This window comes from Felis catus, chromosome A1, assembly GCF_018350175.1.
Source record: "Felis catus isolate Fca126 chromosome A1, F.catus_Fca126_mat1.0, whole genome shotgun sequence".
NCBI classification, from domain to species: domain Eukaryota; kingdom Metazoa; phylum Chordata; class Mammalia; order Carnivora; family Felidae; genus Felis; species Felis catus.
The window spans coordinates 144,690,261-144,715,825 of record NC_058368.1 but is presented as its reverse complement, the minus strand read 5'-3'; the positions used below and the strand labels follow the sequence as shown (position 1 = coordinate 144,715,825).

General features: G+C 44.4%; 1 protein-coding gene and 1 long non-coding RNA gene across 3 annotated transcripts in view; one reads left to right on the top strand and one right to left on the bottom strand.

The window, feature by feature from the left end:
• Window positions 1–3,850, top strand: part of LOC102900440 — a 47,930-nt gene extending 44,080 nt beyond the window's left edge. Inside the window, exons 3-4 of one of the 2 annotated variants that reach the window (XR_002744259.2) lie at window positions 1,310–1,662; window positions 2,712–3,850. This is a non-coding gene — a long non-coding RNA (uncharacterized LOC102900440). Of the gene's footprint in view, window positions 1–1,309 lie in introns of both variants that reach the window. The other variant, XR_439534.3, reaches the window with a different exon arrangement.
• CKMT2 (creatine kinase, mitochondrial 2) overlaps window positions 1–25,565 on the bottom strand; it is a 36,722-nt gene that overhangs the window by 10,064 nt on the left and 1,093 nt on the right. Inside the window, exons 2-9 of the mRNA XM_003981112.4 lie at window positions 9,111–9,282; window positions 7,490–7,688; window positions 6,035–6,130; window positions 5,444–5,665; window positions 3,242–3,327; window positions 2,248–2,371; window positions 1,424–1,558; window positions 191–316 (exon numbers count right to left, since the gene is read on the bottom strand). Coding sequence (XP_003981161.1) covers window positions 191–316; window positions 1,424–1,558; window positions 2,248–2,371; window positions 3,242–3,327; window positions 5,444–5,665; window positions 6,035–6,130; window positions 7,490–7,688; window positions 9,111–9,262 — 1,140 coding nt within the window. The 5' untranslated portion in view covers window positions 9,263–9,282. The remainder of the gene's footprint in view (window positions 1–190; window positions 317–1,423; window positions 1,559–2,247; window positions 2,372–3,241; window positions 3,328–5,443; window positions 5,666–6,034; window positions 6,131–7,489; window positions 7,689–9,110; window positions 9,283–25,565) is intronic.

The following is a 25,565-nucleotide window of genomic DNA, read 5'->3' as shown; positions in this document are numbered from 1 at the left end:
TATGCTGTGCTTACCTTTATGCCGTTACTTCCCATGTAGGAACGGTACTATGGAATGAAACACTAACAGGACTCAGGACAAGGCTCTTTAGTGAATAAGGCGAGGCTCTTTAGGCTACTTCTCTATTCCCTTTTTCTCTTGGGCTAATACTCTTAGCTCGTGTTTGGAAAGTGAGAGAGATGTTAGTTACCTCTGATCGACCAATTCGATCTATGTTGGAAATATCATAAACATCTGCCACTGCTGCCGTGTCCACACCACCTGTGCCACGTTTCTGGAGCCTTAGATTTTCCAGGATCTTGGAAAAGCGTGGATCCTGGGACACGGGACAATACTGAGTGTCATAAAAGCACAACAGATTCACCAGCATTGGCACATTCATTTAGAAAAGATGTACTGTAAGAGACAGTAACAGTATTTATTAAGCTCATACTTACTATGTGCCAGGCCACTATGCTAAAACCTTTATACCATGAAGTAGGTATTGCTTTAATTCTCATTTCACAGATGAGGAAACCAAGGCTCAAAGGAATTAACTTAATCAAAGTCACACAGAAGGTAGCAGAGCTGTTACTAACTTCTGTATCACTTCTGACATTTGGATGCCAGCTTTGGTGAGTTGATTATTCATCTGTATAATAGTTTTCACTGTATAATTAAAATCATGAAGTTAAATCACATCAAATAATTTTCTCAACACTGGAATAATTTTCATTCTGTTTTTGGTAGGAAGCTCATTTTCTTAAATTGTTTTAAAGTATGTGATTTGCTAGTATTATTTGCCTACCAGAATCCTTTTTCTTACTAATACACACATGGAGCTCAGGAAATAACCACTAGCTAAGTTCTTACTAGTGGAATGAACACAAGCGATGTGCACACTTCTAGGCCTAGACTTTAAATCTTTACATGGACACACATCCTCTCTCCCCTTTGCACAAGCTGGAACATGAGCCTGACTGTGACCATGCAAAGGGGACACTAAGACAGTGGTCCTCAAGGTACCATTCCCTGACCAGCAGCATAGCATCACTTGCGAGCCAAGCTATCTGTTTTTACAAGTCTCCAGCCTTGAGTCTGCAGTTTCAAGTGTGAAAACCCCTATACCAGGAGAGACAGAGATGGAAGGAACTCCAAGGGGCTGGGCAGAGCAGCCTGCCTGCCCATCCTGACTTGTAACATGAAGGAGAATTTAAACTCTGTGTTCTTGAAGCCACATCTCTTTCTTACAGCATTTAACCTTTGGTCCTAACTGATACAAGTGTCTTTTGAAGTAAACTTAACCCTTTGTTGTTATTTTCTATTGTAGGTGCAGAAAGTAACGGTTAAGGAATGATCAGTGACCATTTCTTCCTCCACAAAGAAGGCATGCCTGAGCTTATCCTGACGGAACACGACAGGGCTATTGGCTACGTGACATTACCTTGCTGAGCTTGGGGATCCTAACATGGACACCAGCCCGTAATCCTGTGCCAAGGTTCGAAGGACAGGTCAGGATGTAGCCTAGTCGCTCATTCCACATGAATTCCCAGCCTCGCTCTTGGATTAGGCGTTCTACCTACAACAAGGAACAAATGGAACTCTTAAATATCCATCTACTCACTACATCCCAAACACCGGAAGAGACTTGTGTACTGTATGTTTGCCGTGAATGAAATTTAGGTAAATCTGTATTACTTCCTTAATAGAAAATGATATTACTATTATTAAAATAGTATTAAAATATTAATAGTATTTAAATACTATTTAAAATATTAAAATATTAAAATGGTCCAATCCAATTAAATTAGATGCCCATGTAAAACATTGAATACAGTATCTAGCACAAACTAAATATTCAATAAGTGTCAGTTGCTGTTACTATTTTTCATGTGAGAATAGGAGAATATAGGATTTCTCAGCAGGTAAGGTTGTGGTCAGTTTACTTATGAACATAGTTACATCCTATACTGTCTCTATGCTTAGAATAGACAAGAACACTGTTAAAGAAATTGGAAAATAATTAAAGATCCACAGACTTTTCCCTAAAACATGCTGGACTGGGGAGGGAAGCATAGGAACTTAACTAGTAACAAAAAAACAGTCACCTATTTTTTGAAGCACTACCTGGTAGTCCTACCCCCAAAGAGTGCCATGATTCCTAGAAAATATTAGCCCCATTTTGGAATTCATCATAGTGTCTTCTTTCAAGAATGAAAATGTGATTTTATTTTAATGAATATTCAGAAATCTCTGATAACATCTTACTTCTTTTAGGCCACGACAGAATCGCTCAAATACTCTTTTCATATTGCCTCCTTTTTCCATAGAGATTACCCTGGTATGGTCTTCCTCATTAATCCAGATGAGAAATGTCTTGTCATAATTATGCCTAATGAAGAGAGAAATATGGTGTTGCACATTAACTACATTTGTTTCAACACATGAAAATTCCCTTTACTTCTGTAGCTTGATTGCTTCATTTCACCTTCCTCATTTCCTAGAAGGCCCTAATTCTTCCACTGTGCCTGAACAAGTAGTACAAAATGATGTTACCTTGACATAATGAAGAATAAGACCAACTCTAACCCTTAAAGATATATTTTTGCCCAACAAGATTATAATGGATGACAATAATTCAAATATGAATAACGTTTGGTTTTGACACTAATTCTCCTAATAAGTTCAACCAAAATCTTGTGCTGTTTAATTTTTTTTTTTTTTATCTACAGCCCAAGATGTTTGGGGTATAGAAGATTTCACATATGTTTGCTGCATGGATTCTTACTATCCCCACACACTGAGCAAGTGCTCGTGAACACTTCGCTCCTTTGGGTAGTATCATAACAACCTACCAAAGTACAGGAATCAAAGTGGACTGAGGACTGTTGGCCAAGATAAAATACGTGTATACTCGATATCCATTCTTCCTTGTAGGGTTTTGCTTAAATCCTCAATATATTTCATTTTCTGCTCTTTTGTTTTAATGTCATGAAACAGATTCTCTGTGAGGTCAAATAATAGGAAGCTAATTTTTCTTAAAAATAGTCTTTTTCTCATGCATAATTCATATAAACCAGCATACATTCTTACACATGTTAGAAACATTACAATACTTTGGTATTATACACAGACACAATTTCCAAATACTGTCTTCATTTAGCTCAAGCCAGGCATGCTGTCAACTGCAAGTTAGGACAAACAGGTGATCTGAAGGAAATCCTCTGCACACATTGCAAATGTGAAAATGCTATGTCCATACCAGATTCCCCTGGCATCTGGCCAGTCACGGGCCATCCCAGCACATGTTAATAAAGGGGATACTGGCTTATCAAATAGAAAGTGGTCCTGCAGGCCAAAAGGGACAAAGCAGAAAGGAGAAATGGATGAGATCAGACACAAGGACAAGTGCTACGCGGCCAAATTTCAACTTGGTTTAGGTCTGTCAGGCAGTGGTTCTCAGGCTTGCCTGCCCACTGGAATAATCTGGATGCTTTGTAAAAAATACTAATACCCAGTTCCTGCCCTCCCCCAGAGACTGTCTTAATTGTTATGGGGTGCGGCCTGAACAGTGGGATTTTTAAAAGCTCGTCAGATGGTTCTAGTGTACAGCTAAGGCCGAAAACTGTTAGCTTAGCCCAGATAGAAATACTTAATCACTATAGATTATGTTTACCCACCAGCACCAATGCTATGCCCTGACAGAGTAGGCCGTGAGTGAGGGACACTATCTTGAAAAGTCTGTTATCCACAGCCACCATTCTATGTGTCTGGCATTCCTGGTTCTTTTATTATCATTCCTTCTACTACAAAGTATTAGAGATGTAAAATAATTTGTAAATAAAAATAGCTATCATTGATTTAGTGGTCACTATGTGCCAAGTCTGTGCTTGCATATTAATATGCTTTTAATTTCTTCAATCCGCACAACACTATGAGGCAAGTATAATCATTTTATGAGTGAGGAAAATTGATTCAGAGTAAAAAAACAACCTACCTACTATTAGACAGCTAGGAAGTGACAGAGCCTAGATTCAAACTTGACCTGTAGGACTTCCAAGTTTGTGCCTTTAACAACAGTACACTACTCTTCATATCAAAATCAGTGTCAAGAGACTGGCATTTTTCTTAGTGTGTGTATACAGTAACAACATGAATATGGATACCATATATTCAAATATGATTACACTGAAGTAAGAAATAAAGACAATATGGAGAGGGAAGTCCCTTTATAATCTGTGAGTGAAAGGGGTAGAAGACATTAGAACAGGCTTGGTGACCTGATGCTGGAAACCTCAAGTGGCTACCTGAGGCAGAGTTGGGCTTGTCTTAACAGAGCAAGCAGAGGGTTGGCCTGATGGCTACAGAGACCAAGAGACTGTGGTCTGTAGAGACAAGCACGCTAGTTCATCTGGTTTGGCAGTGGGACTTATTTTGTGGCATTGCATGTCCTGAAATGGCAGATACTGGTTTCTGCTTTTCCTTAGAGTTTAATTAAAAGTTACTCTTGAAGGGCACCTGGATGGCTCGGTCTAGTTGAGTGTCTGACTCTTGATTTTGGCTCAGGTCATCATCTCATGATTCATGGGATTGAACCCTGCATCAGGCTCTGCACTGTCTGCTTGGGATTCTCTCTCTCTCCCTCTCTCTGCACCTCCCTGGCTCATGTCCCCCCTGCCGCACTCACTCAATAAATAGACTTAAAAAAAAGTTACTTTTGAAATTGCCATCCTTTTTCAGCTGTGCTAAAAAAAAATAAGGGAAAATAAGGACTTGGGTTTTTGTCTTCCCCAGCGTTAGAGTGAAGCTTTAGAGGACTCATGGAGGCGGCAGGAATCCCAGAGCTGGCTCCAATGGGAGTCAGGGCTAATTTCCTTTCCAGATTTTCTTACTTGCCAGGACTTTATTTGGGTGTGTCAATGGAGACCATCCTCCAGGTACACACAGGATTTCCACACTTAATTGTTCCTATTTATCAACAAGCAAGGTGATCCTCTATTAACCCCCACCCATGGATCCCCAACCCACCAATTCCTTATTGGAGTTTTCTCGGCAGATTGTAACCACAGACTACTTTTGTGGCTTGGTCTCCAGTTTATTTTTTATTTTTTTTTAATGTTTGTTTATTTTTGGGGGAGAGAGACAAAGCGGGTACAGGGGAGGGGCAGAGAGAGAGGGAGACACAGAACCTGAAGCGGCCTCCAGGCTCTGAGCTGTCCGCACAAAGCCCAACTCAAGGCTTGAGCCCATGAACCATGAGATCATGACCTGAGCAAAAGTCAGATGCTCGACCCACTGAGCCACCCAGGTGCCCCTTGATCTCCAGTTTTAAGGCCTCCTCTTCCTTCCTTATACTAAACAAGATGAAGTCCCAGCAGGCTTCCTGTGAGGCCTCACTGTACCAACTAGAGCTCAGGGCGCATCCCCACCCCCGGCAGGGTCAGGTGGTTCAAGGTTCACTCACGTCTATGAGTCGTTGCTGGTCCTGCTCCGTCATCTCAGACAGCTTGTAGTAGCGGCCTGCCAGGTCCCCTTTGAGGCCCTCCAGGGCCGTGATGGCCACATTCTCTACCTCCCTCCGCTCAGCCCGGGTGCAGGCAGGTGGCAGACTCAGCCCGCGGATGCTGCGGCCTGTACGCACCCGAGATGACAGCACGTAGCGCTCATCAAACTGCCCCTGTGTGATCTGCCAAGCAGAGCGCAGGGTTACCACGGCCAGCTGCGGACTACCGTCCCACCACAACCACGGTGGGTTCCAACCCTCTGACCTTCAGGGTCCCCTACAGGGGGCCCTCAGGCACGGTGTTGGACATGCTGAGCACATTTTGGAATTAGGGGGGCGGAGCCTTATACACAAGGGGCAGAGCTACTTTATGCAATGCCATCTGGAATCCTTTACCGCACTAGCTTTGGGATTTAAAAAAAAAAAAAAAAAAACCCTTTAGGAAAGGCTTACAATTCTCAGTGATCAACACCACCCTCCTGTCAGGTGCTCCTCACTTCAGGCTCTGGCAGCCCAGCTTCCCGGCAAAGTACACAGGGGGCTGCAACCTACCTTGGATGCATCCAGATCCGTGGGGTGCTTCATCACCCTGGGGTCATAGCCATTGTGCCTTAGTTTGATGACAGGATCAAAAAGGTCAGCAAACACCTGCAGGAGGGAAGATGCACCTGTTTCCTCTTTAATTCGTTCATCTATTGCAAGGCCATTCCTTTCATTTACCCCTTTCTACCTTCAGGGCCAAAGTTGATGCCCTCCTCTGTAATTCTCAGGGCTACCATGCAGGAAATGGGCGTGAGTGGATTGATGGTTATCAATAATAATAATAGGCTTATACCACCTCCCAGTGATTCTGCCAAACTCACTGCCATGAGACTAAGCAAGAAAATCTTGTGTTTAAAATTTGAGGGTTTTTCTCAAGTTCTTGCCTCTGTGAGATCAAAGAAGCTGACACAAGCAGTTTTGTGGTCCAAAGGGATGATCAGTTTCTAGAGTGTAAGCCACATAATAAATTCATGGAAAGCTAGCTGCACTACAAGCAACAGTCAGGGCAAATCTGGGAGCGCTCACCCTGTGAAGTCCATCCCCAGCCCAAACTATCTGGTGCCAAATCTTTTTTTCTTTCTTTTTTTTTTTTTTTTTTTTTTAATAAAAACTTCAGATATATCCTTTAAGAAAGTAACATTAAGAGAAGTCCTAATAGGGTTCCTGCCGCATTTGGGAACTATGGGAAGTGGGCAGGCCAGGGGTGGGGAAGCATGCTAGGTCCAGGGAGCCAGCTCCAGTCTGAAACTCTGGGAGCCCAGAGTAGTGCAGTGCTGTATGTGAGTGAGCTACCCGTCTGGTTTATTTAGGAGGATGCCCTCCCTCCTCTTGATAGCTGTTTTCCCAGGGGACTGCCTTCAGCTCCCTGCAACAGAAGGACACAAAGAAGTCTCCCTGCAATTTGCTGCAACAGTGAGGCTGCTCTGTGAAGAGGGCTGCGTGGTGGCTGAGCTGCACTAGCAGCAGGCCGCTCTACGCTTCTGCCTCAAGGATGAGGACACGGGGACGGTGGGATTTCTCGGAGAGACTTGGTGAACTCGATAGCCGAGACTCCAGTGGCTGTGCAATCAGTAACTCCAAAACTAAAGACAGAGACCATCCTCCTTCCTCAATAAAGTCTAGCCACAAACACACGATTCCCCAATGTTTTACTGGTAAATGTACATCACCGATTACAAGATTTTTTTTTTTTTCTGTACCAGTTCATCCCCTTGACAGTCTCTGAGCATGCTGTCACGCAACTCATTTCTCCAACGGGTGGGATACTAGAGTGGCAGCAAAAGAAGCCTTGTCCCTGGGAAGCTACAGACCTCCTTGTCCATAACATTCCAGCTGGTCTGCTGACGCTGGCTGCCCTTTATGAGACCTTTCCTGAGCAGGCAGAACAGGGACCCACAGAGAGGAGGCGAACTCTGGGACCCAGAGCATCTCCCCCACTTTCGAATCAGCAGCGAATATTTTTACCTCATAGGACTCCTCGTCACCAGCCACCATGCCCACAGTCTTTATGAAGGGATGGCCTGGGTTGTCCACTCCAGTCTGGATACACTGGTCCAGGGTGTAGCCATTGGGGGTCACCTTGTTGCGGAGCTTGGCGTAGATGGCTGGGGTGAGGCACTCGGCCATACAGTTGTTGTGCTTGCGCAGATCAGGGTAGTCCGCACTGCACGCAGACGAGAGAGGCTTTCAGTGAGCAGCGCCTGAGGGAAGCGGTCTAGGAAGGTGCTTTGTTTCTGGCCATCCTTCCCCCAGGCTCTCTTTAACCAGGAGTCAAGACTTAAGTAAGACAGATAAAAAAGGGAAAACACAGTCCCCTGAACAGCCAAAGGGACCTGGCCCCGCTTAAGGATTCCAAGATGCCAGCTGCAGGAGCCCACAAAACTCTGCCTGAGGTTCGTGTAAAGAGCAGAGTGAAATGCTCGCTTCGGCAGCACATATACTAAAAAAAAAAAAAAAAAAAAAAAAAAAAAAAAAAAAAAGAGTAGAGTGAAAATGACAAAATAAGTGGAAATCCTATGCGAACTTTGTTTTTTTAACTCAAAAGTTTTGTTAAAACACAACAGCCACATTTTGGTCCCTTCGGTCTGTGGTAGAGAGGTTAGAAACCTGCAGATGGAGCTACATAAACATTCAGTAATTTATCTGTCCTCTACCTACGATGCAAGCTCCGGGACAGCAGACACTCCTGCGTTGCTGAGAACAGTGCCTGGCTACTGAAATAGGCATTCGGTACGTATCTGTTGGAACAGTACACAGAAAGAAATGATGTGAAATAAAATCTTTTGCTAGGATGTGTACTGGTTGAAGATAGGGGATTCCGGACTATCACGGGCTCAAACACAAGGAATCGCCTTCAGGAATTCCTGAAGTACATGGTGGGTGATGATGACTCCCTCAGAGATTCGGATTCCCACAAGAGCCAGTGAATGTCTCTGAGTGAAACATCGGGTCTTCCTTGTCTCTCTCCTCCATACCTGCCCACGCGGAGCCTCTTCAAGTCACCACTGCACGCCAGCTCTATGCCGTGTGTGCAGTCTCATTCATGGCAAGGTTCCAAGGGCCAAGAAAACATGTCCGTTTCATGCCACTCCCCCACTTTCCCTGTGCGGTGTCCTTTAAAGCTGATGCTTCATATAAGTACTAGAGCCTCATTTTCCAGAAGATGGGACAGCAGTGGATGATGGATAGATCTAGAATCAGGGTCATCGGATTTGCACTCGGCCACGGTAGCTGTGTGAACTTGGGCACTGTTTAATTTTTCTAAGCCTCCACTTTATCACAAAGGGATGCAAAGATGAAAAAAGTAGATACTCCATATATAGCGTTTAACACACAAAGATGCTCAGTAAAGGTTAATTATTACTATTATTGCTGTTGAACTAGACCACCAGTTGTGGGCAGGAATGAAGACACTGTACTTCCTTGAGTTCACCACAGGTCACTGTGCTTAGTGAGTCTTAAAACTGTTAGTCTGATTTAATCATTCTCAAAAGCAAAAAGAGGGACCCTGGCTGACAGTTTCCAGCAGGGGAAAGCATATTTCTGGCTGACACTTGGAGTTTTTTTTTAAATCCAAAGGACTTACCTTGGTGGGAACAGCCTGTGCTGCCCCCGGGCCTCAGCACACAGGTTTTGCCGGTTCAGCAGGTAGCCGGTGGTCAGGGCCCCGGTGCCCACGGTAGCAAGTAACAGAGAAGCATTGCGTCCAGTTAGCAGCTTAGAGAAGACACTGGCCATCCTTCCTCTTGGATGAGTGTCTGGAAGCAGAGACACGGGATTAGACAGCCTCACGGGATAGACACTTACCATAGCACAGAGACCACCAGGCAAGAGAAAGAACTTCAGGAGCCATCACCTCTCTTTTGGTTTGCTTTGTGTTTCTCTTTCTTCTTTCCTTGCCCACACCCCTTCACACTGGTTGGGGAAATCTGGGTAGTTTTAGACATTGTGAATGTCAAACTGCCTCAAGTCCGTGCCATTTTCTCCAGTAATAATACAGAAAAAAAGAAACAACAGAGTTTCTGTTTCTGGCTATTTGACACACCAGGTGCTCCATCAGACCCTGCCATTGCACACTGAGGACAGCCTGCGTAAGACAGGTTCCTGGGCTTGGAAGAATACATCTCTCAGGACTACCCTCCTACTCCACTCACCCCAAATGAGATGGTGTCACAGCTCCAAGTAACAAGCCAGGAGGTTTGGGTTATCTTGAGGACGGTTGTCCATCTGAGCACTAAGGTTGGGATACCAGCAGTGAGTTGGAGAGCTCCATCTGTGACTCCCCTAGTGAATTAGGACCCTTGAGAGGAGCTAAAGTGGTCCAAGGTCAGCAACCACCTCCCCATCCCTGGCTTCCAGCAGAGCATAATCAGGAAAGTATACTCAGTGTAGGCTCTGGGTTCCTACAGATAGATGAAGATCAAGCAACAAGCCCTCAAAGATCAAGCACACAAAGAGGAATTAGGAGCCAACAGAATCAAACTATCTTTCAAAAATGAGAATGAAAAGAAAGCGTAGATCAATAACGAAGGAGCCACTAAAATACATACTTTAGGAAATAGAAGAGCAGACAATAGAAGGACAGCCTGAGATACAGACAAAATGGAGAAAACATATATACATCTAAACAAGTAATTACAGGATATCAACAAAGGATAAAAATCAGGATAAGCACATGCCCAAACAGATACCCTGCTGTGTGTGCTATTGCCCAGAGATCAGAATGACCAGTTAATCCATCATCACCCAGCTGGGAGCTTTTTAATATGGGTTGTTGAGTAGAGAGCAATAGAGCAGGTCACTCTAAGTACTCTTGCATTATACTGATCTCTAGGATGTCCACATACATGGAGTGTGAATTTTTTTCCCTAAAATTGAGAAGGTTCCAGAGACTCTGTTTCAAGATCCTCCAAGCTTGGCTGGGTTGGATGGTGCAGTATGGCTGTGGCTGAAACCCTGGGCCACCCAATGGAAGACAGACTTTTAATAAGGTCAGGGTGACATGGCTTACACACAATTCACTTTGGAGATCCACTCTCTTCCATGATTGCATTTTGGGAACTGGGATCAGTCTGAACTTTTTATGTTTCCAGGCCTCCACCTGGAAGTCTCTATTTAACATCATTTTAAGCAATACTATAGGGAAACTTGAACCTCTCAACAAAAGGCACCAAAGTCCTTGAAAAAAGTGAGGACTTTTTTTTTTTTTTTTTTTTAGCCCAGGGAATCAGAGAGCCTTTCCTCTATGCTAATGCCTCAAAACAATTCCCTAAGTCTTAAAGACAACAGTAATTACTTTATTAATCAATAGGCAAGAGAAATGGGCCATTCTTCAAGATGTCCTAGGGATTTGTAATGGCCCAACATTAATCCCATCACACAACCTGGGCTATTACTATTGGTCTCTATCCAAGAGTAGGTGAGGGCTTCTCCAAGAACTGCACTGATACTTCCTGACCCTCGGGTGTGGCAGGCAACACTAACCTCCATCTTTAGGGTCTGTTTCACCTTTGTCCACACCCTCCAGTCTACTCCCTGAGCAGAAAGGCAATGCTGTCATCTCTGAGATTTATCAGAGAACTCGTCAAAGTAAAAGAAGCTTTGTCCAAATGCTTTTCAAGCAATATATGGGCCAAAAAATAAGCTAGGACAGTTCAGACAAAGAAATGCATTAGTTTCTGAGGCTGACTCAAATGTGATCTTTATTTTTCTTTCCTTAATTTGCTTGTACACAAATATGTATTCACATCAGAGTCTGTTTGAGAAGGTCAATTTTTTTTTTTAATGTTTATTTACTTTTGAAAGAGAGAAAGAGCACAAGTAGGGGAGGGGCGGAGAGAGACGGGACAAGCAGGCTCTGTGAGGGCAGCAGAGAGCCTGATGCGGGGCTGGAACTCATGAAGCATGAGATGATGACCTGAGACGAAGTCAGACGCTCAACTGACTGAGACACCCAGGCGCCCTGAGAAGATCAATCTTGAGCAGAGTCAGGAGGAAGGGGAGGGAATGGTGTCTGTGTGTAGCCAACTGACAACCAGTGGTCTTCAAAGGCCTTCCTGTGAGGATGAGGTGGAGGAGGGTGTCTGACTCAGAATATTAATGTTTGAAATGTCATCTCATCTAGATTCTGGTTTTGGAAATAACGTTAATTTACATCCAAGAGTTCCAACATTGTACTCCTGTCCGAGCAATGGCGTAGGATCCCTGCCAGTAATCCTGCGGAGGCTTTGGGTGCAGCAAGCAAAGCAATCCTGGAGCTCAAAGTCCTCAGTGCTCTTTCTGTGATTCTGACACAAAGTTTTAGTGAAGATTCGTACATCATTGACTCTATGTCGTTCACTCTTCAAGACACGCAGGAACAATGAATTTCACGGTTGAGGTCCCAATTGATACACTTGGGAGTGAGACTGAGCCAAGGGTCTCATTGAATAGCCTGGGGACCCTGGGTACAGCTGCTCCCCAAAGAGCCAGAGCCAGGCTTGCATTAAAACCATTTTTTCCTCAGGACGCCTGGGTGGCTCAGTCGGTTAAGCATCCGACTCTTGATTTCAGCTCAAGTCCTGATCTGGCGGTTTGTGAGGTCGGGCCCTGCGTCAGGTTCTGTGCTAACAGGGTGAAGCCTGCTTGGGATTCATTCATTCATTCATTCTCTCTCTCTCTGCCCCTCCCCAGCTCATGCTCTGTCTCTGTCTCTCAAAAATAAATAAACATTGAAAAAAAAATTTTTTTAAGCTACACAGGAAGAACATTGCTTTACTTTACCCAGAAGGCCCCAAATATTACATAAGCACTATCTACAGCTGAAGCCTCTACTTAGAAGAGGCTGGATTTGTTACCTACACAGATGGTAAGATGATAGGTAACATGTGGCATAAATAAGCTGGAAAAAGGTATATAAGAGATAATCCATGTCCACCAAAGTGGTCGCTATTTGGCTTTGCCTAGTTTCTAAACATGGTGATTTTATAAGTCAGTATATCTTGTGAAACCATCAGGACAAAAGTTTGACGTGTAAAGAAATCTGAGGCTTCCGGGGCGCCTGGGTGGCGCAGTCGGTTAAGCGTCCGACTTCAGCCAGGTCACGATCTCGCGGTCCGTGAGTTCGAGCCCCGCGTCGGGCTCTGGGCTGATGGCTCAGAGCCTGGAGCCTGTTTCCGATTCTGTGTCTCCCTCTCTCTCTGCCCCTCCCCCGTTCATGCTCTGTCTCTCTGTCCCAAAAATAAATAAATGTTGAAAAAAAAAATTTAAAAAAAGAAATCTGAGGCTTCCTTGCTGCAAAGCTTTTTAATTTTTTTGGTTCTCTCCGTGCCCCAAGCATTAGTGTAACATACTGAACTGTTCCGTGAAGAGATGGCTGGAGACAGGAGATGAGGGGCCAGAGCAGCTGTGGTGCTTCTCCAGGGACAAAGGCCTCCGCATCCAGGCACCCTCACCACAGGGAGAGAGGGATCCACTTTAAGGTTTTGGTTTTTGCTGTTCTTTCTGCCTGACAGCTTGCTTGAAATTCGGCATCATTCCCAGTTTCTCTGAAAAATACCCTGTCTGTTTCCATCTTGGCACTCATCCCCACCTATAATTATTTTATCTGTTTTCTTTTTTATTGACCATCTCCCCCAAATAAATTATAAACCCCCAAAGGAAGGAACTTGGTTCCTTTGCTCACGGTTGCATCACCATTGCTTAGCACAGCACCTGGCGCTTGGTAGGCTCCCAGTAGCATTATTTCATAAATGAATTGTAAGCTTCTTGCTGGGGTAGGAAGCCACTCTGAGGCTGCCGGGATCCACATGAGAATGCGGGCGTCAACTAAGTGGATAGAGTGGGGGATGCGAGGCCAGAGAGCTGAACAGATGGGCACAGGAACACAGGCAACAGAAGTTTAGAAGCCACTTTCCCTCAGCGTTATGATACTCAGTGGCCAGTGTTCCCTGGGAGAGGAATCCTGACTTATCTGGGGGGAGAGGCACAAATGTCAACTAAATAAACTCATTAGGAATTTTGGGAAAGCTCACGTGGGACATGTACACACACAGTCAGGGACTGTCATGGGTGCCCCAAACACCACACACAGTGCCCCAGCCTGACTCTCAGGTTGAGAGCTATAGATCTCAGTACCAATCTCTGTAATATAGATATAATATTATACCATATATCTAATATTCTAGTGTCTATATATGTATAATATAAAATAAGATGTATTTTAAAATATCAGTTTACTTATATGTGGTTTTGTGATAATGCAATAAACTACACAAATTTGTTTTTGTAAAATCATTACTGTTTGGTTAAAGTATTGTTTCTTACTGCCTCTCTAATTTGGACTTTACTCTCCATCTTTCTCCTGACTGAGCCATAGCCTGGTGCCTCAGTCTGCACAAAACTTCTCTGTGCCCCTCTAGCCCAAGGTGACTGCTTTCTTTCTGAATTTCCAAAGCCCTCGTGGGCTGCTCATTCATCTGCATGTACCCTACACAGTGTTTTGACACCTGTTAGTGAACTCAACTGTCATATATCTCCTGGCATGTTAAGGAACTGCTTACTATGTTAGCATTGCCTTCCCAGCTGATGGCCAAAATCTTTAATGATGGGATCCTTAAACATAATAGCTGCTCAATAAACATTTCTTCTCTGACTTAATTATTTGTGAGCAGTGCTTTGCCTGATTTCCAGGAGGAGGAAATCTTACCAGCCTCCTGCTTATGTCCTTTCAGACAATGCATGTATTTCTAAGGGAATGCACCCTTTACCTTGGGCTATTCCCAAAGGCACTTTACCCCTCTTGCCTGGCTCCTTTGCTCCCAAGGAATTTGCACTTTTAATTTGCTATGAAGCCCCAGGCCTGGTATCCAAGCCAACTTAGAATCAATTTTGTAAGCTAGCTTCCTGGGTCAAAACTTAAGGAAAAAAAAAGTCTACTTATATGAAACACATCCATTTCAGCCATTGCTTTTGAAATCCTATCATAAAAGCAACCAAGCGAGACGAGTAGGCTGGATTGCAGCATTTCCTTGCTCAAGTTCCTGGTCTCTACAAGCTGCCCATGAGGAGAGGAGCCCAGTGCAGGCCTCTGATCTCTCTGCCATAACCAACTGAGCTCTCAGAGCCAATTGAGCCTGACTTCAGCTGTTTCCAAGGGAGATCCAGTAGAGGCTGTCCCACAGACAACAGGCAAAGCCTCCCAGCAGAGCAAGAAGCCTAACATACATTCTCTTCCTTCCAGCAGGAATTCTCTGACTGAGCCGGCAGGCGGGGAAGGAGACGGCAGACGAGGAGCCACTGCTGGGTGTTGGGGAAATTTAACTAAAATCTGTCATCCAGAAATGCCTCTCCACAAATTATAGGAAAGAAAGAGAAGAAATTTATTGCTGACTACGCACTAAGCCAGACTGTGATACGTATCGCAGGCAGTCTCCTAAAAGACGTTGCAAAAACAGAACCAAATCTCACCCTTTTTTTTGAGCCATGCGGATACGGCCATTAACATACATGCTCTCGAGGTAACTCAAGTAAGAGGACATAACAGCATTATTTGTCACACAGAGCTTATTCTAAATTCATCTCAAACTGGGGTGGCCATTTGTGTTAGCTAATTGCCTCTATCCAAAAGAAAAATAAGCTTCTCTTGTTGCTATGACAGCAGGTAGTTTTACAACTTGAAGCCTGGCATCTGGCGACTGGGAGGTAGGGGCCTATCCTTCTTGATGTATACATTTCAAAGAAATGCTCCCAGCCCCTCAAGAAAAACATTTCTAGGTTGTAAAACTGGATGGATCCTTGCTTACTCTTAATAAGATTTATATATATCTCAAAGGGACAGAGGAAGAACTTACAAGTTTTCTAAAGAAAATGCTCTAAGAAAAGGGGAGGGGCTCTTTCCCTTTTTTTCACTAGGAAGCAATAATTTTGTTTTCTCCCCTTCCTATGGGTGGGGGAGTACTGCGTCAGCAGCTCAGCAGGGCTCCAGCCAAGGGTGGACATCCCTCAGAACTGATCCCACACTTCATAGAGACAAGACCCAATGACCATAGGACGAGGTCACAATTCTTCTTGCTTCTCAAGCCCACTGGCCTGTGCATGAAGGTTTGCCATAAATGCTAAGTGAGGGAATGAACATGGTGACTCAGAGTCAAAGGGACTTCAGTAGTTGGCCGGAGTGCAGGCACCCCCTTCCCCTCAGCCTTCCTCCAACACCAGCAGAGCAGGGCATCTCACCACTTCCCAGAACAACCCATTTCACTGTTACATAATTACTGAAAATTTTCCCATGTCTTAATAAGGGCGGAAAATCAAAATTAGGGAGTATGTCTAAGGGCCAGGTACTTTCTCCACAACAGCCCTGAGGAGCAAATATCTTGTCCCATGTCACAGATGAGGGAACTCAAAGACAGAGGTTAACAAACAGCTCAAGGTCACACAGATGAAGGTAAAGTACATATAGAGTTTTAGTAGGCACTCATTTAAATGAAGATCGTGTTTTTACTTATAAGATTTAATAATCAAAACTACAGTACGTTTGGATGGAGCCAACCTCTGGTCTCCTAAGGAATGTAGCTGCTAGTCAGTTCCAGCTGCGTTGGTCCTTCATGGTTTCCTAGGATACTGAATGGTTTCTCTCAGTCAGGGTTTTCACAGGGAGCTCACGGCCAAATTGCCAACCAACACACAGGCATCATTCTGGGCACCCCTGAGGGAAAGCAGAACCAAAGGGTGTACACTCAGTGCTTCTTCCACCCTCCAGGAACATCTTGACAGCGAACTCCCAGAAGTAGTCCGGTGGTGTGGGTCAAAGTCACTGTGAATGACACTGACGTGCTTCAGGTGGAGAGAAGTCACAGTGAGCAGTGATGAAGGGAGAGGGAAGACAGGATGATGAGGTGGTGATGATAGGTATCTTTTTATTTTATTTTGATAAATATTTAAGTGTTTATTAAGTGTTTTGATAAATATTTAAGTGACTGTTGTCTGTGGGACAGGTTTTACAGAGCTCAGAGTCTGAGGGGAAAATTCCTATGTAGCACTCATGTGCTGGGCTTTATGGCTATTAGCCCATTCAATCCTCACAACAGACTCATGAGGTTGATGCTCTTTTTTTTTTTTTAAGTTTGTTTGTTTGTTTGGAGGGAGGGGCAGAGAGAAAGAAATAGAGAGAGAGAGAGAGAGAGAGAGAGAATCTCTGCTTGGGGGATAATAATCCGTGCTTGGGGCTCCATGTTGATGGTATGGGCTCAAACTCATGAACCTCCAGATCATGACCTAACCTGAAGCCAGAAGCTCAAACAACTGAGCCACCCAGGTGCTCCGGTTGATGTTCTTATTATCCCCACTTTACAGATGGGCAAATGGAGGTAAAGAAAGGTAACATAACTTGCTCCTGGAATTCAAGGCCAGCAGTTTGTTCTCACAGTCTATGCTCTTAAGCAGCACCATTCCTGGGCCACTCTAAGTCATGGGAGAGGTGTTCTACCAGGGAAGCCAGAGCCCCTTGGGAGCTCCTGGGAGACCACAGTCTGATTTGGGACCACACCATTCAGCTACAATGTACTTGTCTTGTGTTATTCAGACCAAGGTATTTCTTGCCCTTGCCTGCCCTGTGACTGGTACCAGGTCACAAACCACAAAGGATTAGAGCAAAAACAATGACCAACACTGCACACCCACGTGCATAAACACGGCTGTGGATGCCTGCATGCATTGCCTCTTTCTGGCCAGCTGCTTTCCAGGCATCTTCCAAGTGGGAGAATGGCCATTGCCCTTAGTACACACGAGACTTAATCTACCTTTGAATGCTGTAGAAAGGGAGACAGGAATCAAGGCTAACTATACCCCTGTTCTCTGCCTGGGTCCAGAATCATCAGGATAAAGACCCAGCATCCTGGGCCAATGTCACTAACCTAAATTGGGCTTTGGAGGGACTCTATGGAAAATAATTGCCCTAAAATTTCTAGAGTTGAATTAAACTGGGACTGAATCTGCCTAGGATTTGTGGTGGCTGCCTATCCCCAAAGGTCCAAGGAAAACCCCATGATTGAGGGACAACCTTGACTGATTCTACATTCTAGAACACCTGTAGCTTTGAGGGACACATGCGAATGAGGTCAAGGCCAACCCCTCAGTGAGTGACCAATGCAAAGTGTGAATGCAGTGGAGAGGGTCACACTGCAGCCTGAGAGCTAGCCTTGAATCTCATTTATTCATCCACCCGTTTGTCCACCTGTCTGTCTGACTATCCATCCATTGAACAACATTAGAGAATCAATTCCTGTGTCAGATACTGGGGCTGCCCTCCCGAAGCTCATGGTCTGGTAAGAGAGACAGAGTGAGAGATCATTGTAAAAACAGATTATAATCACAAGTGACATGAGCAAAGAGAATTAACAGGGGAGAAGACCCAAGTCTGCTGGAGGATCAGGAGGATTTTTCTGGAGAAGGTGAAAAACCTCTGGGGATGTCACTTTGCCAGGAGGACACTGCAGACAGAGGAGAACATGCAGAGGCAGGGAGTCATGAGGGCAGTGGGCAGCCAGGGAGGTCAAAGGCAGGGGTAGAGACTGCAGAGAGAGCTGTAGAAGCCAGAACAAGAAGAACGTCACTGTGAAACCTGGAACTTGATTCTGAGATGGTCAAAGGACAGGGTTTTTCGCAGAGGAATAATTTTACTAGATTTATGGAAGGTTGGCTCCAGACTAATGCTGCCAAGGTGTGGTCTGTGGACTGTTAAACCACTTCATGATGAGAGAAGTATAGAAACTGAGAGTAAGCATTTAGAACACTTATGACACATTGATAGAGAAATTTTAATGAAGAAAATTCAAGCTGGTATTTTGTGGGTCTTTTATTTTTCTAGTAATTGTGCCTTATTGTGTTTTACAAATGTATTGGTGTACTATGGATTAGATATTAATAACAGCTTTGGCCACAAATTGTTTGAGAAGTGTTGCTCAGTTTCCTCACCTGTACAATAAGGCTAATCATAGGCCCTACTCATAGAGGTTTTGTGAGGATTAAAAGAGCCCTTAGCACAAATACTGACATAAAGGCATTAGTCGTTCTTCTGGCTCAGGGTGCCTGGGTGGCTCAGTTGGTTGAGCATCTGACTCTTGATTTCAGTTCACATCATGATTTCGCGGTTCGTGGGTTCGAGCTCTGCGTCAGGCCCTGTGCTGACAGTGCAGAGCCTGCTTTGGACTCTCCCTCTCTTTCTGACCCTCTCCTGCTCATCTCTTTCTCAAAATAAATAAATAAACTTAAAAAAAAAAGTTATTGTGGCTGATGTTACTAAATTGGTGAGGAAGGGAAAGGGGTCTAGAGGCAGAGAAACGATGTCCTAGTGTCCTGGAATAAACTAAGCAGGAGATTCTCCAGGCTTCTCCCCATGGTGGTAGGGAAGGTTTCATGGAGATAGATGGCAGAATTTCCAAGATACTTAGTGCGTGGGCCCACAGGGCTTTTTTGACCAATCAGGTGTGGACTGAGAATTTCTTCTGACTTGAGAATTTCACTTGACTGGGAATCTTGGCTGGGGAGCAGCCTTGGGGTCAGGCAAAGACAGGACGATCAGGTTGAACAGAAGGGGTCTGTGATGTATTCTGGAAGGAATGTCTTTCTTTTCTTTCTTTCCTTTCTTTAAAGTAAGTTCTACCCCCAACATGGGGCTTGAACACACAACCTCAAGATCAAGAGTTGCACGCTCTACCAGCTAAGCCAGCCAGGCACCCCTGGAGGGAATGTTCTTTTAAGTGATTGAGGGCTTATAAGAGAGGTCTAGTCTGGAAAGGATGGCAATTGTCCAGCTATCCACCCTGTTTCTAAATCCTCTCATTCAGCCTTCCTGGGTGCTCACCCAGGCCCTGTTTGGACACCAGAGAGTGACAGGGAACTAGTGACAACAAACAGACACAGGTGTAGTATCATGATTGGAGGCTCTGAAGCCAGAATCCTGGATTTATATCCAGCTCTGCCACTTACAATTCTCTACTGTCTTGAGAAAGGTTTACTTTGCTTTCCAAGTCTTACTTTTCTCAAATATAAAATGAAAATAATAATAAAAATGAGAAAGGATTCAAAAGGAAGTCCATGTACAACCTGGACAACAGTATCTGGCACTTATTAAGGGCTGAACATGTGTCCACTTTTGTCAATATTACTTTGTGCTACTTTTGAGAGGTTACCCCTACCTGCTGCCACTGTGTTTGAGAACATTGTCCCTTCACCTCAGCAAACAGCCCAGCTTTGTCCCAGGGAAGTGGTCTGAGGGCTTCTTCACTCCTTATGACTGACAGGGTTACCAACTGAACACACAGAAAGCACCCACCAGTGACCTGGGAAGGTCAAGGGGATGATTGCGGAGCCTGCCTGGAGCCACATAAGGTTCTTCCCAGGGTGCTTTCTCAGGCCACTTTCTGGGTGAAGCTGTCTTCTAGGGTTTTCCTGGGTTTCCACAGCCAAGACTGAGCCTTGTCCCTAGGCTCCTCACTGTCCCAAGGATACCTGGTCCTTCAGGGATGCGCTGTTTCTGCCCTCCAGACTGCAACCCTTCTGGTAACTGTAGTTTCCTCCCAGGCACGCTCATTTTCTTCAGCCCTGACCTGATATCTTCTCCTTCTCGGCCCCATCTACAGGGACTTCGTAGGTCTGCTGCTTGCCCAGGGCACCCTGAGGCTGGAGTGCAGGACCTTTTCTACAGGATGATTACACTTAGCTACTCCAAATCAGAAATTTTGTTTCTGTGGAGACCACTAAATAAAGATCCATGCTATGCAGATGGCCCACAGACACATGAAAAGATGCTCTATCACTAATCATAAGGGAAATGCAAATCAAAACCACAATGAGATAGCACCTTATATGTATCAGAGTGGCTATAATCAAAAAGACAAGAAATAACAAGTGTTGGTAAATATATAGAGAAAAAGGAACCCTTGGTGCACTGTTGGTGGGAATGCAAATTGGCACAGCCACTGTGGAAAATAGTATGGGAGTTCCTCAAAAGACTGATAATAGAAATACCACAGAACCCAGTAATTTTACTACTGGGTATTTGCCCAAAGAAAACAAGTAATACTTCAAAGAGATATGTGTAGTTCCATGTTTATTGCAACATTATTTACAATAGCTAAGATACGGAAACAACCCAACTGCCCATGAATAGATGAATGGATAAAGAAGAGAGGTGTGTATACACACACACACACACACACACACACACACACACACACACGTGAATATTACTCAGTCATAAAAAAGCAGGAGATCTTGCCATCTGCAACAACATGGGTGGACCTAATAATGTGAAGCGAAATAAGTAAGAGAGAAAAAGAAAAATACCACACGATTTCACTTATATGTGGAACTGAAGAAATAAAACAACCGAACCAAGAAAAAAGAGACAAAAACAAATAGACTCTTAAATACAGGGAACAAACTGGTAGTTGTCAGAAGGGAGATGGGTGGGGGATGGATGAAATACATGATAGGGATTAAGAGGTACAAAATTCCAGTTATGAAATAAGTTACAGAGATGAAAAGGACGGCATAGGGAATATAGTCAATAATACTAATAACGTTGTTTAGTGACAGGTGGTGACTACGCTTATTGTGATGACCACAGAGCAATGTACTGAATTGTTGAATCATGTTGTACACCGGAAACTGATATAACACTGTATGTTAATTATACTTCAGTAAAAAAGATAAAATAAAATCAAGATGTAACTATTTGTGAGGATGTGGAAAAAGGGAACCTTTGTGCACTCTTGGTGGGAATGTAAATGGATTGGTATAGCCACTATGGAAAACAGTATGTAGATAACTCAAAAATTAAATAGAACTTCGATATGATCAGCATTCCCACTGCTGGTTATATGTTCAAAGGAAATGCAATCAGTATCTCAAAGAGTCATCTGCATCTTTGTGTCCATTAGAGCATTTTTCACAAGAGTCACAATATGGAAACAACCCAGGGTCTGCCAAAGGATGAATGGATACAGAAGATGTGGTCCGTATATGTATATGTATTTATATATTTATATTTATACTTAAGTTAAACAAGGAATACTGTATGATATCACTTATATGGGAGCTAAAAAATGAACTCCTAGAAACAGAGTACAGTGGTGGTTACTAGGGATGGGGAATGGAGGACGTGGACAGATGTTGGTCCAAGGTACACATTTCCAGTTACAAAACTAAAAACCTGAGTATCTAATGTATACTATAATGAGTATAATTAATAACACTGTATTATATCCTCAAAAGTTGCTCAGAGGGTAGATCTTAAATGTTCTCACCACAAAACAGAAATGGTAATTATGGGATGCTATCGAGGTGTTAGCTAGTGCTATGCTGGCAATCACTGGACAATAGAAACATGTACCCAACTGTATACTTTAAAATTATACACTGTCATATGTCAATTTCACTGCAATAAAGCTGCGGGGAAGCAGTAAATAAAGGCCCATGCTCATCTGCTGTGAACAGAATCACCTGGACTGCTCAGTGAGCCCCTACAACCATTTTGGAAAGTGAACCAAGAAACATCTATGAACATGCGCATGCCCACTGGCCCGGCATCACACTTTGGGAATCCATCCTGCAGCAATACAGCTGCCAGTACATAAGAAGAGAGTCCCAGGATGAGGGAGCACTGTTTGTAGTGGCAAACAAATAAACAAAACCTGGAGGTCACCCGCCCATCAGAAGGGTTGTAGTAAGTGTGGCACATTCAGACAGTGGAATATTCCTCAGCTATTCAAGAATTAGTTAAAACCACCTCCACTTAACCTGGATAAACATTTATGCCATATTTTTAGGCTCAAAGGAAAAACTACTTGCTTAATAATGACTAGGAATGGTTCCAGTTTTATAACAATATAAATATATATGCATTTGCATATATTTAAGTGAACATAAGTATTGAAGGTTATTCACACTAGTTATTCAAACTGCTAAAAGGGTTACTTCAGAGGAACAGACTGGGGGGAAGCAGACTATTCATTTTTCTTCATAGAACTCTGTATTGTGTCACTTGTAAAAACAGCATATCTAACTTCATGATTTAAAAATGTAAAAAGCTAAAAAGTAAATCAACTCTGAAGTGTGTTAAAAATCCAGATTTCTAGGCTCTATCTTTTGAATGAGTTTCTGCAAGAATGGAGCCATCACATGTGTCTGTCAAAGAGCTTCACAGGTGATTCCCAAACCTCACTGGGTCTCCATCTACAGAACAGGCTCAACGAAACCTCTCCCCATATGTTGTAAGGATTAAGTGACAGGCTGCAGCAAGCACTGAATATATTTGAGTCCCTTCTCCCTAAGGACCCTAAGGTTATGGGACACTTACCACTCTCTCCTCAAAGCCACCCCTGATTATCTCGACCAGCACTGGTCTGCCCCTTCCCTGAATGTTGGTTAATTTTAGCTTACATTTTTAGCATTTAAAATGTTTCATTCAATCGTTTTATTTGTAATCTGAGAGCAAGACTACATTCTAGAAGGAGCCCAGTGCGTACTTTCAGATCCACTGATCATGCTCTGAAAACCAACATCTGAGTTCAGTAAATGGATTTAACTAGTGGGGCTAAGTTCTCTGACACCTGTTATCAGGGGATCTTACCCCTAGCTGACAACCCCTCACCTACCTACTACAACCTTCAGGCTTCACCCACTTCTAACCCTCTGCTCTACCTTTCCACCTGGGATGTCCTTGCCGCTATCCCTGCGTGCCCAGTCAAACCTGTCTTTTTTTTTTTTTTTAAAACATTTATTGAGCTCCCACCATAAGACACCACCATGCAAGGAGTCTTACAAATTGTCTTTAGTCGTGCTCGCTTTGGCAGCACATATACAAATTGTCTTTAGTCTTTGCAACAATCCTGCCAAGTAAGCATTATTTTAGAAATGGGGAAACAGGCTCAAGAGAGATTAGGTGACCTTCTCCAGGTCTCACAGCATGTTGAATGAGCTGGGATTTGAACCCAGGTGTGTCTTTCCTTTTATCATGACAGCTCCTGGGCACAGAAACATTACCTCAAAGCGTGTGACTCCCCAGAGTCCCAGAATATTATAAGCCATTCTCCTTCTTTGTCCTCACACTCCTGAAGTGGCCCAGATGTCAGTGTTCTCCACTCACACACCAGGTGCCCAATGTGCGTGCCAGCCACGTAGGGGACACTGAGCCAGCCTCCCTTTTTCTTTTTTTAAATTTTTAAATTTTTTATTTTTGAGAGAAAGAGAGACAGACAGTGGGGCAGGGGCAGAGATAGAGAGAGACAGAGAATCCAAAGCAGTCTCTAGGCTCTGAGCTGTCAGCACAGAGCCTGACACGGGGCTCAAACTCACGAACTGTGAGATCATGACCTGAGCCGAAGTCAAACGCTTAACCGACTGAGCCACCCAGGCGCCCCCCCCCCCCGCCTGCCTTTTTCTTAAGGAGGTAGAGCTAGTCTCCTTCCTTCCTCTCTCCTCTCTTATGCAGAAGTAGGGATTGCAGAAGAGAGGAGGGAGGTCGTCTCTGGCCCTCACTCCATAGAAGCTGTCAGCCTGTTTCCCTAACTTGGAACACCTCTATGACTCTAGATTTGAAAACCATTGTTCACATCATTGTGGCTAAAATCTGGCAGAATTCCAGGGCTCCAAGCCAGGGAGGTTTCTCTCTGGGGTGCAAGATCACAGCAAAAGGCCTTAATATCATGTTTGTTGCTACTTGCCCCTTCCATTAAAAAATAAGAACCACACCATATTAAGTCCTTTGGTCAGAGTGCATAAGAGCTGTATAGCTCTCCGTCCTAGGCTAGACTCAGAGTCTGGGGTCTGGTCTCAGAGTTTTGTCCAGTTCTGTCACATCCTGGAATGTGGAGGCCTTAGATTCTGTCACTGCCTCAAGCCTGAGATTCCTGGATAGAGATGCCACGGGTGCCTTTCTGCTGACTCAGAGTTATTTCTAATCCAGCTGTACATGGTGTCCATGTGTTTGAACTCCTTGGGGCTGGAGGGCAGTGGAAGGCCAAGGGGAGGACCACGTGTCAGCTCTCGTTCCACAGAGCCACCCCAAAACAGAGCACATCCTTGGGGTTGGACCAGCTCCACAGACCACTCTCAACAAATTCCCATGATGCCGGTCTACTAGGCCAGCAGAAAATGGCTGTTCCCTCCCAATTCTCCCAGAGAGCACAGGGGTCAAGCTACTTCCCCACCACTGGATGTATAGTCACTCTAATGGGCACCCTTGGTCATTTCTGTTCTATCCAGCAAGTAGCAAGTCATAAGCAGGAGATATTTACAGTCTTTCCCTGTAAACCAGAGGCCTTTCGTAGGCCTCCTGACAATGAAGACATAGGGCTATTACCAGACTCGCCTCTCATAGTTAAATTGTTTTCAAGAAAAGATTAAGTTAAGTTAAGAACCATCTAGTCCTTTAAAATGCTATAAAGGAGTGGCCTCCTTCCCTGGCCAGGGATAGGATCCTCTGTGGCTTCCAGGCAAAGGTGGGTATGACCTCTAACTGTCACCTTCAGGCCTGGCTCCCTGCAGTGAGACCCAAGAAGACAAATGGCTCCTCCAAGCTGTAGCAGACGTGGAGACCCAGGGGCTCTCAGCCGAGGCAAAGTCTGTCTCAGAACCAACCGTCCTCCCGCCTCTGAATGCCCAGGACTCCCCATTCCGCACCCCACCTCCTAACCCATGATTTTCTGAACCTCCCAGGTCAAGAAAACGGACCTGGCCTCCGGTCCAATCTCTACGGATAGGATTTGACCACGCAACTGGCAGAGTCCACGGGCGTAGATGGCACTTGTGCCCTTTGCTGAAATGGAGCCTTAACCCAGAGAAGGCTTAACTCTAAAGGCTGAAGTTTTGGGGAAAAGCACCTACAAATGGAGAGGAGGAAGTGGGCTGGGCACACAGCTATCAACACCCATATACTCTCGAAGAGCCTGCCTGGCCAGGAAGCCCCCTTGCGAAGTTCTGAGGGTGGGTCTGTTCTCCTTGAGCAGAGAGGAAACAGACCAATGACAGGGGTTCGGAAACGGAGAAAGTGTGGGAGTTG